Source organism: Barbus barbus (assembly GCF_936440315.1).
Source record: "Barbus barbus genome assembly, chromosome: 24".
NCBI lineage: Eukaryota > Metazoa > Chordata > Actinopteri > Cypriniformes > Cyprinidae > Barbus > Barbus barbus.
In genome coordinates, this window is record NC_136752.1 from 30,245,281 (window position 1) to 30,260,718 (window position 15,438).

A 15,438-nucleotide genomic window follows, 5' to 3' on the forward strand; every position below is an offset into this window, starting at 1 on the left:
ACAGTCAATGAGATCACAGTCAAGTTCCGCTACCCTCTGCCACTGGTTCCAGCCGCCCTAGAAATGCTCCATTCTGCAAAATACTTTACCAAGCTTGACCTTCGCAATGCATACAACCTTATCCGGATGAGAAGAAAATCAACTCAGTGTTAAACTGGCCCACACCCAAGACCACAACGGATCTGCAGCGTTTCCTGGGGTTTGCCAACTTCTACAGACGTTTCATACGCAACTTCAGCACCATAGCCGCTCCGTTAACGTCATTGCTTAAGGGAGGCAAGTGCTACCTCGCCTGGCCTACAGCAGCATCAGAGGCTTTTCAGCAACTCAAGGAACGTTTTAACTCCGCACCGATTCTTCATCACCCCGATCCAGAGCTCGAGTTCACGGTTGAGGTGGATGCCTCTCACACAGGCATTGGAGCCATCTTGTCTCAACGTCAAGGTAACCCCGCTAAGCTCTATCCATGTGCTTATTACTCCAGGAAACGCAACGCTGCTGAGAAGAACTATGATGTTGGGGATCGAGAACTACTAGCCAAAGTAGTTGGCTTTCGAGGAGTGGAGGCATTGGCTAGAGGGCGCCAAACGACCTTTCATTGTACTCACTGATCACAGAAATCTGGAATACATCAGGTCAGCCAAACGCCTTAACTCCCGTCAAGCAAGATGGTCACTGTTCTTTTCCCGATTTGACTTTCATGTTACTTACCGTCCTGGCTCAAGGAATGGTAAAGCTGATGCTCTCTCCAGACAATTTGAATTCAAACACCACCAACGAACCGGTCATTCCCACATCTCTCATTCTCGCTCCCGTACAATGGGACATTATGACAGAGATTACCGAGGCACAAGCCGATGATCCCACGCCACCTGAATGCCCACCTAACTTAACTTTTGTTCCAGTAGATCTTTGACAACGCATCCTACGGATGATTCACGAATCTCCCAGTTCCGGTCATCCCGGCATCACAGCTACTGTTCACCTTATTAACAACCGTTTCTGGTGGCCATCGGTACAGAAGGACGTTGCCATGTTCATCCAGCACTGTGCCACCTGCAACATTACCAAGTCATCTCATCAATGCCCAGCTGGCTTACTTCAACCTCTACCCATACCTCAACGACCCTGGTCCCATATCGCCATCGACTTTGTCACTGACCTTCCTCTTTCCAGAAATCACACCACCATACTTACAGTTATCGACCGCTTCTCCAAAGCATGCCGCCTCATTCCTCTCCCCAAGCTCCCCACAGCCTTCGAAACAGCAGAGGCTTTGCTGGAACATGCGTTTTCCGATTCTACGGACAGCCCGAGGACATTGTCTCTGACCGTGGACCACAATTCACCTCCAGAGTCTGGTCTGCCTTCTGTCAGCAGCTCAACATAAACATCAGTCTAACCTCTGGCTATCACCCCGAGTTCAATGGCCAAGTGGAACGGCTCAATCAAGAACTAATTTGGTTTCTAAGATCTTACTGCCACAACAATCAGAACGACTGGAGTCGATATCTGCTTTGGGCGGAATATGCTCAGAATTCACTACGCAAGCCTTCGACTGGTCTAACACCGTTCCAGTGTGTGCAGGGGTTTCAGCCTCCCCTATTTCCCTGGTCAGGGGAACCCTCTGATCTGCCCGCTGTCAATGACTGGCTACACCGCAGTGAGGAGACCTGGAATTCATCTGCAACGTGCTGTTGTTGTGACGTATTGTCAAGTATGGTGACCCATACTCGAAATTGGTGCTCTGCGTTTAACCCATCCAAGTGCACACACACAGCAGTGAGTAGTGAACAAATCCACACACACACACACACACACACACCGAACGGGGTTCGGTGCCTTGCTCAAGGGCACCTCAGTCGTGGTATTGAGGGTGGAGAGAGCGCTGGACACTCACTCCCCCCACCTACAATTCCTGCCGGCCGGGGGCTCGAACTCGCAACCTTTCGATTACTAGTCCGACTCTCTAACCATTAGGCCACGACTTCCCCCAGAGAACGCCGGGTCAGAGAACAGGCCAATCGTCGTCGGAGACCTGGTCCCCCCTATGCTCCGGGTCAGTGGGTGTGGTTATCCACCAAGGACCTTCGCCTTCGTCTCCCGTGCAAGAAGCTCAGTCCCAGATACGTGGGTCCTTTCAAAATAATTTGTCAAATTACACCAGTTTCATATCGTTTAGCACTTCCTGCCAGTTATCGTATCTCACCCACTTTTCATATGTCTTTGCTCAAGCCCGCCGGTGGTCCGAGAGGAGAGGGAACCAGGAGGAGGCCGCTGAGGAGCGCACCCCTCCTATCGTGGTAAACGGCGAGGAGGCGTATCGAGTCAGGGAGATCTTGGATTCCCGACGCCGAGGCAGGGTGTTACAATACCTCATCGACTGGGAGAGGTACGGTCCCGAGGAGAGGTCCTGGGTCAACGCCCAGGACATCCTGGACCCCACGCTCACGGATGATTTCCATCGTCTGCATCCCAACAGACCCGCTTCTCGCACCCGTGGAAGGCCCCGGCGGAGAACCGCCCCTCGCTTCAGGAGCCGCTCGCAGGAGGGGGGGCTCTGTCACAAACTCGCCCTCTGTGGCTCTCCCTGAACACCACCGGAGGGCACCATCACCGGAATATTAACCGAACTGCCCTGTACAATGCCCTGTACCTGAGACTGATTGCAGCACAGGTGTTTCCCATCACTGTTACCCCATATAAGCGGCAATCTCCAACATCTCACCGCGAAGTCTTGTATTGCCCCGGCTACACTACTGGGCGTTTAGTCCATGTTTATTGATCTCCCGTTTACGACCTTGGACTGTTTATCCGACTCTGTGATTCTCTGCTACCTGCCTTTGTGACCTGATCTCTGGACTGTTGTTTACTTCCCCTGTCTGCCGCCTGCCTCGACTCTAGCCTGGATATCGTTTATGGATTCTGATTTATCTCTGACACCCCTGTCGCTGTTGACTGATCTCTGCCTGTTTGACCCTGTCTTATCAATAAAGCTGAAAATGGATCCCTCTGCCTCAGACCCCTCATTACAGTAACTTTGAAATCGGGCGATAATTATCTAATTCAAATGGGTCGCCACCTTTTAACAAGGGGAGAACTATAGCTGATTTCCATGCACGAGGGATAGCATTTGAGGTTAAACTTAAATTAAAAATAAAAGAGATGGGCTCTGTTATCAGTGCTGCAGCAATTTTTTAAAAATAAGGTTCTATTTTATCAAACCCTGCTGATTTTTTACAATCCAAATTTAATAATGCTTTGTAAACTTGTATATCCGAAATTGGAGTAAAGGCAAAAGACTGAGTGGAACAAGATGATGTGGTTTCCATAGCATCTATGTTAGATGTTTTAATTTGTTCTTTAAGCAGAGATAAAATGACTATTAAAAGTATTCACAATATTTTCTTTTCCTCTAATTACGCACTTATTTAATTTCAAATAATCAGGCAGACTGGTAAAAGTTTTTGAACCAGAAACTAATTTGGTTAACTTCCAAAACTTTGTTGGATCATTCAAATTTTCATTTAACATGTTTAAATAATAATCACGTTTTGAGTTTTTTACCAATTTAGTACAATTATTTCTTGTTGTTCTGTAATTAACCCAGTCCAATTGATTATTTGTTTTCTTAGCTAAAGCCCACGCAACATCTCTTTTTTTGAAAAGTGAAGATATTGACTCATTAAACCATGGATTGTCTCTATTACTTATTCTAAATCTGTTATAAGGTGCATATTTATCACATAAAGCTAAAAAAGTTGATCTAAAATACTCCCATGCTAAGTCAACATCAGGTATTTGTAATACAAAGCGCAAATCACTATTATAAATATCTTGCAAAAAAGCTTGTTCATTAATATATTTAAATTGTCGTTTCAAAATAAAACGTGATTTACCCTTTGGAATCCTGCAATCTCTCAAACATATATTGCACAGTGATCACTGACACCATTACAAAATACTCCAACTGCGGTAAATCTATGAGGAGCATTTGTTAAAATTACATCAGGTAGAGTGGATTTAGCTGGATCTTTCTGATTTAACCGGGCAGGCAAATTTATAAGTTGCTCCAAACAAAGAGAGTCACAAATACCCCTGAATGGATCAGACATATGTGATGACCAGTCCCAATTCAAATCCCCAAGTAAAATCAATTCTGATGTTGTCCACTCGTTAAGAAAGTCAATTAATGAAGTGATAGCTTCACTTGATGCCGATGGTGGGAGAAATAACATCCCACAACGACGATATCAGGTCCATTTTGAAAAAGTAATCTAATTGCAAGACGTTCAAAGCATTTTGGTTTGCTGATGGAAATAATACAAGTGCAGTTTAGTTTAGACTTAACATAAACTGCAACTCCACTACCTTTTTTTGTACGGTCTTATCTAAAAAGTTGAAATCCCTCAATAAGTACCATGGAATTCGGCACTGATTTATTTAACCATGTCTCAGAGAGAACGATAATATCGGAATTTGTTGAATCGGCCCATATTCTTATCAAGTCCATTTTATTTACCAGACTGCGTACATTAAGATGAAAAAAACGTAATCCGTTGCTTGACTTGAATTCATCTGGAGTTTGAAGCTGCACCCTCTCTGGGCCTGGATTCGGATGAATATTGCCCGACAATAAGAGCAAAACAAGAACCCACCAGTTTTTCCTCGCTGAGCCGGCTGACGGGCCATCGCTACAGATGGACACTGCGTAGGGAGATAACTTTCCATTTCCCCAGGAACAAAGGCATCGCAGACCTCTTGGTTCATCTCTCAAATCGAAAGGCGTCCGAGAAACGAGGTACTTCTCAAACGCCCGAGTCATCAGGATACCACCTTCGCCATCTGGCTCCAGGATAGTCATAGCACTCGGGATAGTCCACCTGTGCCATAGCGCAGGCTTATCTCACCCCTCATCAGCATTAGCGTTAGAGAACATTCCGACAGTGGGGATCCACAACGCCAGGCAGCCAAGCAGGTAAACGAGTCCAGAGTGTATCCGCATTTTCGCAATACAATTTAATAAAATGCAAAAAATTATACAACGAACTCAGGAACAATCGTAAAACAATCTTTGATATCCTTATACATAAAAACTGAAAACAAAACACGCACACTACATACAAGCCGCCATTTTGGATTTGCTTCAAGCTGTATGCCAAAACCATTGCCTAACGGTTTGCTATGGTTTCCAGATTGAACGACATGTTTCCTGGAAACGGTGTGCAACGGGGTTTGAGATACGTTTTCTCATGTTTGGTGGGTGTGTCAAAAATGTCAGCCCAATCAGCAGCAACGTGTATATAAACCACGCGGTATTAAAGAGACAGCTCGCACTATGGGTCCAAATGAAGTCGTTTACAAATGTGTCCACTGCAGCTCAGTATACGCGACAATTGAAGATATTAAAACGTTTGTCATAAGAGTTTTATAGTAACATAGCTTATCAACATGATGATGGTGAATTTGTAAGTAAATGTAATTAACATCAAAATAAATTCACAAAAGCAAGTATATTGTTTGCACATGTTTATTTACATTAAAAGCAAAATAACTGAAATAATAAGAGCACAAGTATAAATCTGGAACTTCTTTGTCTGTCTAAATATCATGTAGTAATTGCAATGTCTTCTGTTCCGGTCCGTATGCTTTCCTTAGGAAGGTGTGCTAGACACTGATTAATGTAACATAAAAATACTATACATATTTATATATTTTGCTATTGTATTGGGGAGTGACACTTTCATAAACTTTTCTATGCTCCTCTGATTATATAATGGTAAATATTACAATATCATAGCACAAAAACAGTGATCAGCAATAATGATAAGCCTGATAATCACAATAAAAATAATAAGGTCATATAGATCTCGGAGGTAAACAGTGGATTATCCTTCACCTGAAATTTATTTTCATCCTGAAATGCGAGGCAAATGTTGGATCACAATAATTAGGAATAATCATAAATCCTTTCACTCGACTGGGATGTTCTCTTTTATTCTGGGCGGCAAGGGCAGTGACTGTAACATCATATTTATACCAATTTCACCAGGCTCCGAAAATTATTCAAAAAGAACACAGAGAGTGGCCTTCTCAGCTGCCATAGTTGCAATATTTGTGTCATCAGAACAAGGTGTTCAACGAACCACTGTTTCCGTTCAATAAACGCTTTGCACCATTTTATCGGGGCTGAATGTGGCCCTGGATTCAGCTAATGCAGGATAAAACCAAGGCCGAATTCAAAATGGCAGAAATTAATACAAGTATGCTATTTTTAATTATGCTCAAGTTTGTTTTTCATGCATGTAACAAGGATAATTGAATCAATGAGAATCACACAGTTGCATAAGCTCCAACTCATGCAAGTCTGGAGAATTGTGAGGTTTAATGAAGAGGGAGGAGCTATCATTAATTAGCTGAAATCTGTAGCGTACAAAAAGACCAAAAGGCTGCACTTCTACTTTGCGACTAGCTGTTGAACAATGGCTGGAAGTTGGTGTTTGTTTCAGATTTTGGCAGTTTGTACTTTCTGTCATGCTGTTCCACAGTGGAGTAATTTGCTTCAGAACCCTCAATCTCTGATGTTCCAGCAAACTGACCAGTGGTTTCAGCAGCCAGCTCAACGGCAAACTGACCAGCGGTTTCAGAAGCCAGCTCAACAGCAAACTGACCAGCGGTTTCAGAAGCCAGCTCAACAGCAAACTGACCAGCGCTTTCAGAAGCCAGCTCAACAGCAAACTGACCAGCGCTTTCAGAAGCCAGCTCAACAGCTAACTGACCAGCGGTTTCAGAAGCCAGCTCCGATACAAACTGACCAGCGGTTTCAGAAGCCAGCTCAACAAACTGCCCAGTGGTTTCCTCCGCAGTTTCAGAAGCCAGCTCAACAGCAAACTGACCAGCGCTTTCAGAAGCCAGCTCAACAGCAAATTGACCAGCGCTTTCAGAAGCCAGCCCAACAGCAAACTGACCAGCGCTTTCAGAAGCCAGCCCAACAGCAAACTGACCAGCGGTTTCAGAAGCCAGCCCAACAGCAAACTGACCAGCGCTTTCAGAAGCCAGCTCCGATACAAACTGACCAGCGGTTTCAGAAGCCAGCTCAACAAACTGCCCAGCGGTTTCCTCAGCAGTTTCAGAAGCCAGTGGCCCAGGCAGAGTACCTTGATAAATGTGCTGTAGCTGATTATGAGCAGATCCAATGTGGACAACCTGGGATCAGTGGTACTGAGTGTGAAGCTATCAACTGCTGCTTTAACGGACAGCAGTGTTACTATGGGAGGGCAGGTAAGCTTTCTCAATCTTACTGTTCATGTTAAACAGATTCTCAGCACTAATCTGTTCTTGTACCTTTTGTTCCAGTGACTGTCCAGTGTATTAGAGATGGTCAGTTTGTGGTAGTGGTGTCTAGAGACGTTACTCTGCCTAGACTGAGTCTGGATTCGGTTAGTCTACTGGGTGGAAATGACCCACCTTGCGGTCCTGTGGAGTCCACGCCTTATTTTGCTATATACCAGTTCCCTGTGACCGCATGTGGCACGAGCATGATGGTGAGCAGCTGCTTCTGGTGTAATTCTGCTTTGCTTATGGACTGGATGCCAACAGTGTTGCTATTCACAGGAGGACCGCGGATATGTGGTGTATGAGAACAGAATGACCTCCTCGTATGAAGTTGGCATTGGACCGTTTGGTTCCATCACAAGGGACAGTCATTTTGAGTAAGTGATCTATGACTTGGTGTGAATTTTAACCTTTGATAAATGCTACAAGCTCACCGTCTGTTGTCCAGGCTTCTCTTTCAGTGTAGGTACTCTGGAACTTCTGTTGAAGCTCTGGTTGTGGAGGTCAACTCTGTTCCTCCACCTCCACCAGTAGCTGCTCCTGGACCTCTCAGGGTGGAGCTCAGGCTGGCCAATGGCCAATGTGTAACCAAAGGGTGCGCAGAAGGTGAGGTCTTATCCTGTGTCTCCCTAAAGCCTTTCAAACTTGAGTGTGGTTAAACCCCAGTGTTCCTCAGGGGATGAGGCCTACACGTCCTACTACAGTGACGCTGATTATCCCGTCACAAAAGTCCTGCGGGAGCCTGTGTATGTTGAGGTGCGCATTATGGAGAGGACTGACCCCAACATTGTCCTGATGCTGGGACGTTGTTGGGCAACTTCAACCCCCAGTCCACTCAGTCTCCCCCAGTGGGACCTTCTGGTTGATGGGTGAGTGTACAGCCGATCTTATCCAGTTTGTCTACTGGGAGGCGCTTTCTAACCTTCTCTTTCTTCAGATGCCCTTACCAGGACGACCGTTATCTGACCACACTGGTTCCAGTGACTGGATCGTCTGGTCTTCAGTTCCCAACCCACTACAAGCGCTTTGTTGTGAAGATGTTCACATTTGTAGCTCCAGCCTCACTGGCTCCTCTGCAGGAAACCGTATGCCCCCCATTACTTGACCGGTTTTGTTTTTACTACTTGTGGATTCTATGACTTGCTCCTCTCTTCCCTGTCAGATCTTCATCCACTGCAGCACAGAGGTGTGCCATCCATCTTCTGGCTCTTGTGAGCAAAGCTGCACCAGGAAACGTGAGTTCTTGCTTTAACTTGACTAGCAGAACTGAGAATTTATAAGCGCGTTCACGCTCCTAAAATTTCTCTTTCAGGAAGAGACACCGCTATCAAGGCCAGGTCTAGTGAGCAGACAGTGGTTTCTAGTGGAGAAGTTACTCTGGTCCTGTAAATCTAGTGTTTTTAATAAACCTTGCAGAACACCAAGATGTTTTTGTCTATTGGTACTTTTTGACTTCGCCGAATCTGATATTACGTGCCTCTTCCGAGTGCCTTTTTCTCCCCCACACTTTTAAACCAAGGTTCCACGACCTTTTGTACAGTCATGCCTCGACTCAGAATGCTTCTGTACGAGGCATGACCCTTATCCAACCTCCAGTTGTTAACCTGGGCCACTGCATGGGGTACCAAATTAAGTGTTAATCATTAGCTTTTCATTAACAGGACGTTTGGCCCAACCAACATGCACTTATCCCATCAAAGTGTGCATACACTTTGCTGGGGAGCAACTGGGTTTTTGGGGTTGTTCAAGGGCACCTCAGCTGTGGGTATGGAAGGTAGTGTTATACACTCACTCCCTTGTATAATTCCTGCTGGTACTGATACTTGAATCCTTGACCTTTTGGGTTACTAGTCGGTCCCTCCAGGATGTTTGTAATTGCCACAGATCTTGGACTTGGACATGTCCTGTGACATCGCAACACGCATTCAAAGAAAGGTTGTATCAGTTTGAAAAATGGAATGAAGAGCCTTGTGTTCTCATACCGATTTACAAGAGCTACATTGGACAAACGAATCTGGCCGGAGCCGCAGGCTGCTCTCGATCACGTGACCCCATTATACTATACGGTCTAATTTGCTGCAGAATCAACATCGGTCAAAAAATTGTGAAGCATTCAAATTCGGCACAGAATTGATAGCTACGGATATCAAGGCAAGTTTATTTATATGGAACATGCACCGTGGTAATTCAAAGTGCTTTACATGAGTGAAGGTCATTAAAAATAATCACAGCAATAAAAACAAGGAATTTTAAAGTGATATACAAATTGATTTAAATGAATTTTAAAACCGTTAAGAGAAAATGATTATCCATAAAATGCAGTCCTATTGGACATAGCGCAGTGCTCATTCAACAAATGCACAGCTAAACATGAGTTTTGTGTCTGGATTTAATGGTGGCTAATTTTTTTTGCACAGCTGGGGCCTGTTCCATAAAACAAGTTTACCAAATAAGCCAGGCTTATTTCAGTAATTCTGACTTCTTTTCACTTGATTTGGTTTCTGAAAGCAAAATTACCATAGCTCAAGCTCAGTCACTGTGGCAACTTATGCTGGCAAACTAACCTGGTCCGGAGCAGGCTAACTGTCAGGCTAAGCTGAGCTCCTCTAACTCTGACCAATAGGAACGCATCGATATTACCACTGACACTCTCACATACAGTCAGTTTAATTTATTATCGGTCCAAAAATAAAAGTATACAGAAAATACACCTGTGTATTTGCCTACATTTTGTGCCCAAAATGTAGGCGAATGACATTTTAACACAGTTGCTACTTCAGTTGATCAGAAGTTTCTAGCCATGCAGCCTTTCTCTCTGAATTTATGACAGCTGTACCTTTTATGGTTATTAGAACATTAAAACATTACAATCTAAAATGGCTCTTTAAAGCATAAAAACACAATCAAATGTTAAAATCACTGAATTAAAAATGTAAATTTATAATAGAAATCAGAGTACATTTTAACTGATAAGAGGAACACACATTTAACTCATTTGAGCTAGTGATTAACAGTTGCGGCTATCATAAAAATACACATATGTAGGAAATTAAAATTCTATGTGTCACATTTAATGTCCAACAACATATTTTAGCAGAATGTATATTTTATTCAGAATTCTTGCGCTAGTATTCTATTCTGCTCTGTGTGTGTAGCGCAGCGCTCGTTCTCTCGCATAAGCCCCGCCCACTCCTGACAGCTAAATGGATATATTTGCATGGCTTTCTGACATTTACAGATGTAAAAAATATACCTGTGACGTATCAATTATGCACTGAGGAAAACACAATGTTTCAAATGCGTTAAACAGCACAAATATTCGCTGTTTGCTATGGTGGATCGATTTGATCCATGATCGACATTAAGGGCTGCTTCAGAATAAGCGTGTACATCACATTATCCTGACTCACTGAACCTGGATAGCATTAGTCAGATTGCGTGAACTTGAATTGTCGTTTATGGAACCGCTTTAGTCCCGATTTGTTAGGTTATTTCAAGTCAGGTTTTGGACTTTAATCCCCGCTTTTCTTAGCGTCTTTTATGGAACAGCCCCCCGATCTCTTCTGGAAGCTGGTTCCAATGGTGTGTGACATAATAGCTAAAAGCGGACTCCCCTTGTTTTGTGTGAACCCTTGGTATTTCTAACTGACTCTATCCTAATGGTCTGAGTGGTCCATTAGGTTACTATTCCGTGAGCATATCAGCAATGCATTTAGGTCCTAGGCCATCTCTACTATAGGAAAGGAAGAATTGTGTGAACTTGTTAAATCAGCTAAACCAACAACATGTTAGACCCTATTCCAGTTAAACTACTAAAAGAGGTGCTTCCAGAAGTCATAGATCCTCTTTTGGCTATTATTAATTTGTCATTAGGATATGTCCCCAAAACCTTTAAATTGGCTGTTATTAAGCCTCTCATTAAAAAAAAAACAACTTGACCCCCAAGATCTAGTTAATTACAGAGCGATCTCGTATCTCCCTTTTCTGTCAAAGATGCTAGAAAAGGTAGTATCCTCACAGTTATAGTCCTTCTTAGAGAAAAATTATATGTGTGGATTTCCAGTCAGTATTTAGACCTTCCCATAGTACTGAGACTGCTCTGAGTTACAAATGACCTGCTGTTATCATCTGATCGTGGTTGTATCTCTATTAGTGGTACTGGATCTTAGCGTTACGTTCAACGCTATCGTTCACAACATTCTTTTGAATAGACTAGAAAACTTTGACATTATTGGAAGTGCATTAGCATGGTTCAAATCGTACTTATCTGACCGCCATAAATTCGTAGCAGTGAATGAAGAGGTATATCGATCACAAGTGCAGCATGGAGTACCTCAAAGCTCAGTACTAGGGCCGTTACTTTCACGATTTACATGTACAATATCATCAGGAAACACGAAGTTAGAGGTGTTAAAAATAGGTGTTAATTTAGGACCTAAAACCCCCAAAAGTAATAACCTAGAACATCGTCTAACACTTGATGGCTGCTCTGCTCCACATCCATTACGTTCTCAAAACTCTGGCCATTTGATAATACCTAGAATATCAAAATCAACTGAGGGAGGTAGATCCTTTTTCTATTTAGCGCCCAAACTCTGGAACAATGTACCGAACACTGTTCGGGAGGCAGACACACTGTCAGTTTAAATTTGGATTAAAGACCCATCTCTTTATCATGGCGTACACACACACTTCTAATATTCAAATCCGTTGAAGGATTGTTAGGCTGCATTAATTAGGTCCAGGAACACTCCCCATAACACAATGTACTCGTTACATCGTAAGAAGATTGACATCTACACTAATATTAGTCTGTTTTTCTCTTATTCAGAGGTCACCTTAGCCGCCCAATCCAGTCCGTATCCAGCCCAGATGGTCACTGCAGGCACCAGATCCAGTTCATATCCAGATCAGATGGTGGATTAGCACCCAGAGATGACCTCTACAGCCCTGAACATCAGTGGAGACCAGGGTCGCGTTTCATAAAACAAGTTTACCAAATAAGTCAGGTTTATTTCAGTTAGTCTGACTTATTTAGAACCAAATCAACTGACAATAAATCAAACCAACTAAAATAAACCTGACCTATTTGGTAAACTTGTTTTATGTAACAGGCCCCTGGACACCTAGATGAGCCCCAGAGAGGACCCCGCCACTTAGACAGCATCGGGAAGAGACCACTGGAACCCTTACAATCTGACTGTGCTGCAGTTGAACTGCTGGTTTGTTTGGCCAGAGGAGAACTTGCCCCCCGACAGAGCCTGGTTTCTCTCCATTCTGGCACCGATGGAATTTTGGTTCCTTGCTGATGTCGACCTGATTGCAAAAGACACCATTTAAACTGAACACTGAATTCAATAATGAAATTCCTTTAACTGAAAGGAGCTTAATCTTGTCATTTTACGTTGACAACATTTTCCTATTTTGATAGTGCAGTTTTGCTTTGACAATTTGCATTGTTAAAAGCGCTACATAAATAAAGGTGACTTGGATGTGATGAATGCATGTTGGTTGGGCTAAATGTCCAGTTAACAAAAGGTTAGTGATTAACCCTTAATTTGGTACCCTATGCGGTGGCCCAGGTTATCAAGTCAAGGCATGACTGTACAAAAGGTCGTGGAACCTTGGTTTAAAAGTGTGGGGGAGAAAAAAAAACCCCACAAACTTGGAAGAGGCAAGTAATATCAGATTCGGCAAAGTGAAAAGTACCAATAGACAAAAAGATCTTTTTATTAAAACCACTAGATTTACAGGACCAGAGTAACTTCTCCACTAGAAACCACTGTCTGCTCACTCGAGCTGGCCTTGATAGCAGTGTCTCTTCCTGAAAGAGAAGATTTTAGGGGCGTGAACGCTCTTATAAATTTTCAGTTCTGCTGGTCAAGTTAAAGCAAGAACTCACGTTTCCTGGTGCAGCTTTGCTCACAAGAGCCAGAAGACGGATGGCACACCTCTGTGCTGCAGTGGATGAAGATCTGACAGGGAAGAGAGGAGCAAGTCATAGAATCCACTAGTAAAAACAAAACCGTTCAAGTAATGGGGGCATACAGTTTCCTGCAGAGGAGCCAGTGAGGCTGGAGCTACAAATGTGAACATCTTCACAACAAAGCGCTTGTAGTGGGTTGGGAACTGAAGACCAGACGATCCAGTCACTGGAACCAGTGTGGTCAGATAACGGTCGTCCTGGTAAGGGCATCTGAAGAGGAGAGGGAGAAGGTTAGAAAGTGCCTCCCAGTAGACAAACTGGATAAAAGATCGGCTGTACACTCACCCATCAACCAGAAGGTCCCACTGGGGGAGACTGAGTGGACTGGGGGTTGAAGTCGCCCAACAACGTCCCAGCATCAGGACAATGTTGGGGTCAGTCCTCTCCATAATGCGCACCTCAACATACACAGGCTCCCGCAGGACTTTTGTGACGGGATAATCAGCGTCACTGTAGTAAGACATGTAGGCCTCATCCCCTGAGGATGAACACTGGGGTTTAACCAGACTCAAGTCTGAAAGGCTTTAGGGAGACAGGATAAGGCCTTACCTTCTGCACACCCTTTGGTGACACATTGGCCATTGGCCAGCCTGAGCTCCACCCTGAGAGGTCCAGGAGCAGCTACTGGTGGAGGTGGAGGAACAGAGTTCACCTCCACAACCAGTGCTTCAACAGAAGTTCCAGAGTACCTACACTGAAAGAGAAGCCTGGACAACAGACGGTGAGCTTGTAGCATTTATCAAAGGTTAAAATTCACACCAAGTCATAGATCACTTACTCAAAATGACTGTCCCTTGTGATGGAACCAAACGGTCCAATGCCAACTTCATATGAGGAGGTCATTCTGTTCTCATACACCACATATCCACGGTCCTCCTGTGAATAGCAACACTGTTGGCATCCAGTCCATAAGCAAAGCAGAATTACACCAGAAGCAGCTGCTCACCATCATGCTCGTGCCACATGCGGTCACAGGGAACTGGTATATAGCAAAATAAGGCGTGGACTCCACAGGACCGCAAGGTGGGTCATTTCCACCCAGTAGACTAACCGAATCCAGACTCAGTCTAGGCAGAGTAACGTCTCTAGACACCACTACCACAAACTGACCATCTCTAATACACTGGACAGTCACTGGAACAACAGGTACAAGAACAGGTTAGTACTGAGAATCTGTTTAAGATGAACAGAATAAGATTGAGAAAGCTTACCTGCCCTCCCATAGTAACACTGCTGTCCGTTAAAGCAGCAGTTGATAGCGTCACACTCAGCACCACTGATCCCAGGTTGTCCACATTGGATCTGCTCGTAATCTGCTACAGCACATTTATCAAGGGGCTCTGCCTGGGCCACTGGCTTCTGAAACTGCTGAGGAAACCTTTGGTCAGTTTGCTGTTGAGCTGGCTTCTGAAACCTCTGGTCAGTTTGCTGTTGAGCTGGCTTCTGAAACCGCTGGTCAGTTTGCTGTTGAGCTGGCTTCTGAAACCGCTGGTCAGTTTGCTGTTGAGCTGGCTTCTGAAAACGCTGGTCAGTTTGCTGTGGAGCTGGCTTCTGAAACCGCTGGTCAGTTTGCTGTGGAGCTGGCTTCTGAAACCGCTGGTCAGTTTGCTGTGGAGCTGGCTTCTGAAACCTCTGGTCAGTTTGCTGTTGAGCTGGCTTCTGAAACCGCTGGTCAGTTTGCTGTTGAGCTGGCTTCTGAAACCGCTGGTCAGTTTGCTGTTGAGCTGGCTTCTGAAACCGCTGGTCAGTTTGCTGTTGAGCTGGCTTCTGAAACCGCTGGTCAGTTTGCTGGAACATCAGAGCTTGAGGGTTCTGAGGCAAATTACTCCACTGTGGGACAGCATGACAGAAAACACAAACTGCCAAAATCTGAAACAAACACCAACTTCCAGCCATTGTTCAATAGCTAGTCACAAAGTAGAAGTGCAGCCTTTTGGTCTTTTTGTACTCTACAGATTTCAGCTAATTAATGATAACTCCTCCCTCTTCATTAATCCTCACGATTCTCCAGACTTGCATGAGTTGGAGCTTATGCAACTGTGTGAAACTTGAGCATAATTAAAAATAGCATACTTGTATTAATTTCTGCCATTTTGAATTCGGCCTTGGTTTTATCC

General features: G+C 44.2%; 2 protein-coding genes across 2 annotated transcripts; one reads left to right on the forward strand and one right to left on the reverse strand.

The window, feature by feature from the left end:
* Positions 1–931: 931 nt before the first annotated feature.
* On the forward strand, positions 932–8,724 carry LOC306843547 (zona pellucida sperm-binding protein 4-like; the record flags this gene model as incomplete). Its single annotated transcript, XM_079375075.1, has 10 exons — positions 932–1,361; positions 2,236–2,562; positions 7,177–7,281; positions 7,357–7,544; positions 7,615–7,712; positions 7,784–7,941; positions 8,012–8,204; positions 8,273–8,420; positions 8,498–8,570; positions 8,648–8,724. 10 exons carry the CDS (start codon positions 932–934, stop codon positions 8,722–8,724), a joined length of 1,797 nt encoding a protein of 598 aa, XP_079231201.1.
* A 4,358-nt stretch (positions 8,725–13,082) lies between these two features.
* Positions 13,083–15,217, reverse strand: LOC306843548 (zona pellucida sperm-binding protein 4-like; the record flags this gene model as incomplete). The annotated part of the gene is made up of 9 exons (XM_079375076.1): positions 13,083–13,159; positions 13,238–13,310; positions 13,384–13,531; positions 13,607–13,799; positions 13,871–14,028; positions 14,100–14,197; positions 14,268–14,455; positions 14,533–14,637; positions 15,208–15,217. The coding sequence occupies 9 exons, from the start codon at positions 15,215–15,217 to the stop codon at positions 13,083–13,085; spliced, it is 1,050 nt and encodes a 349-aa protein (XP_079231202.1).
* Positions 15,218–15,438: the final 221 nt, after the last annotated feature.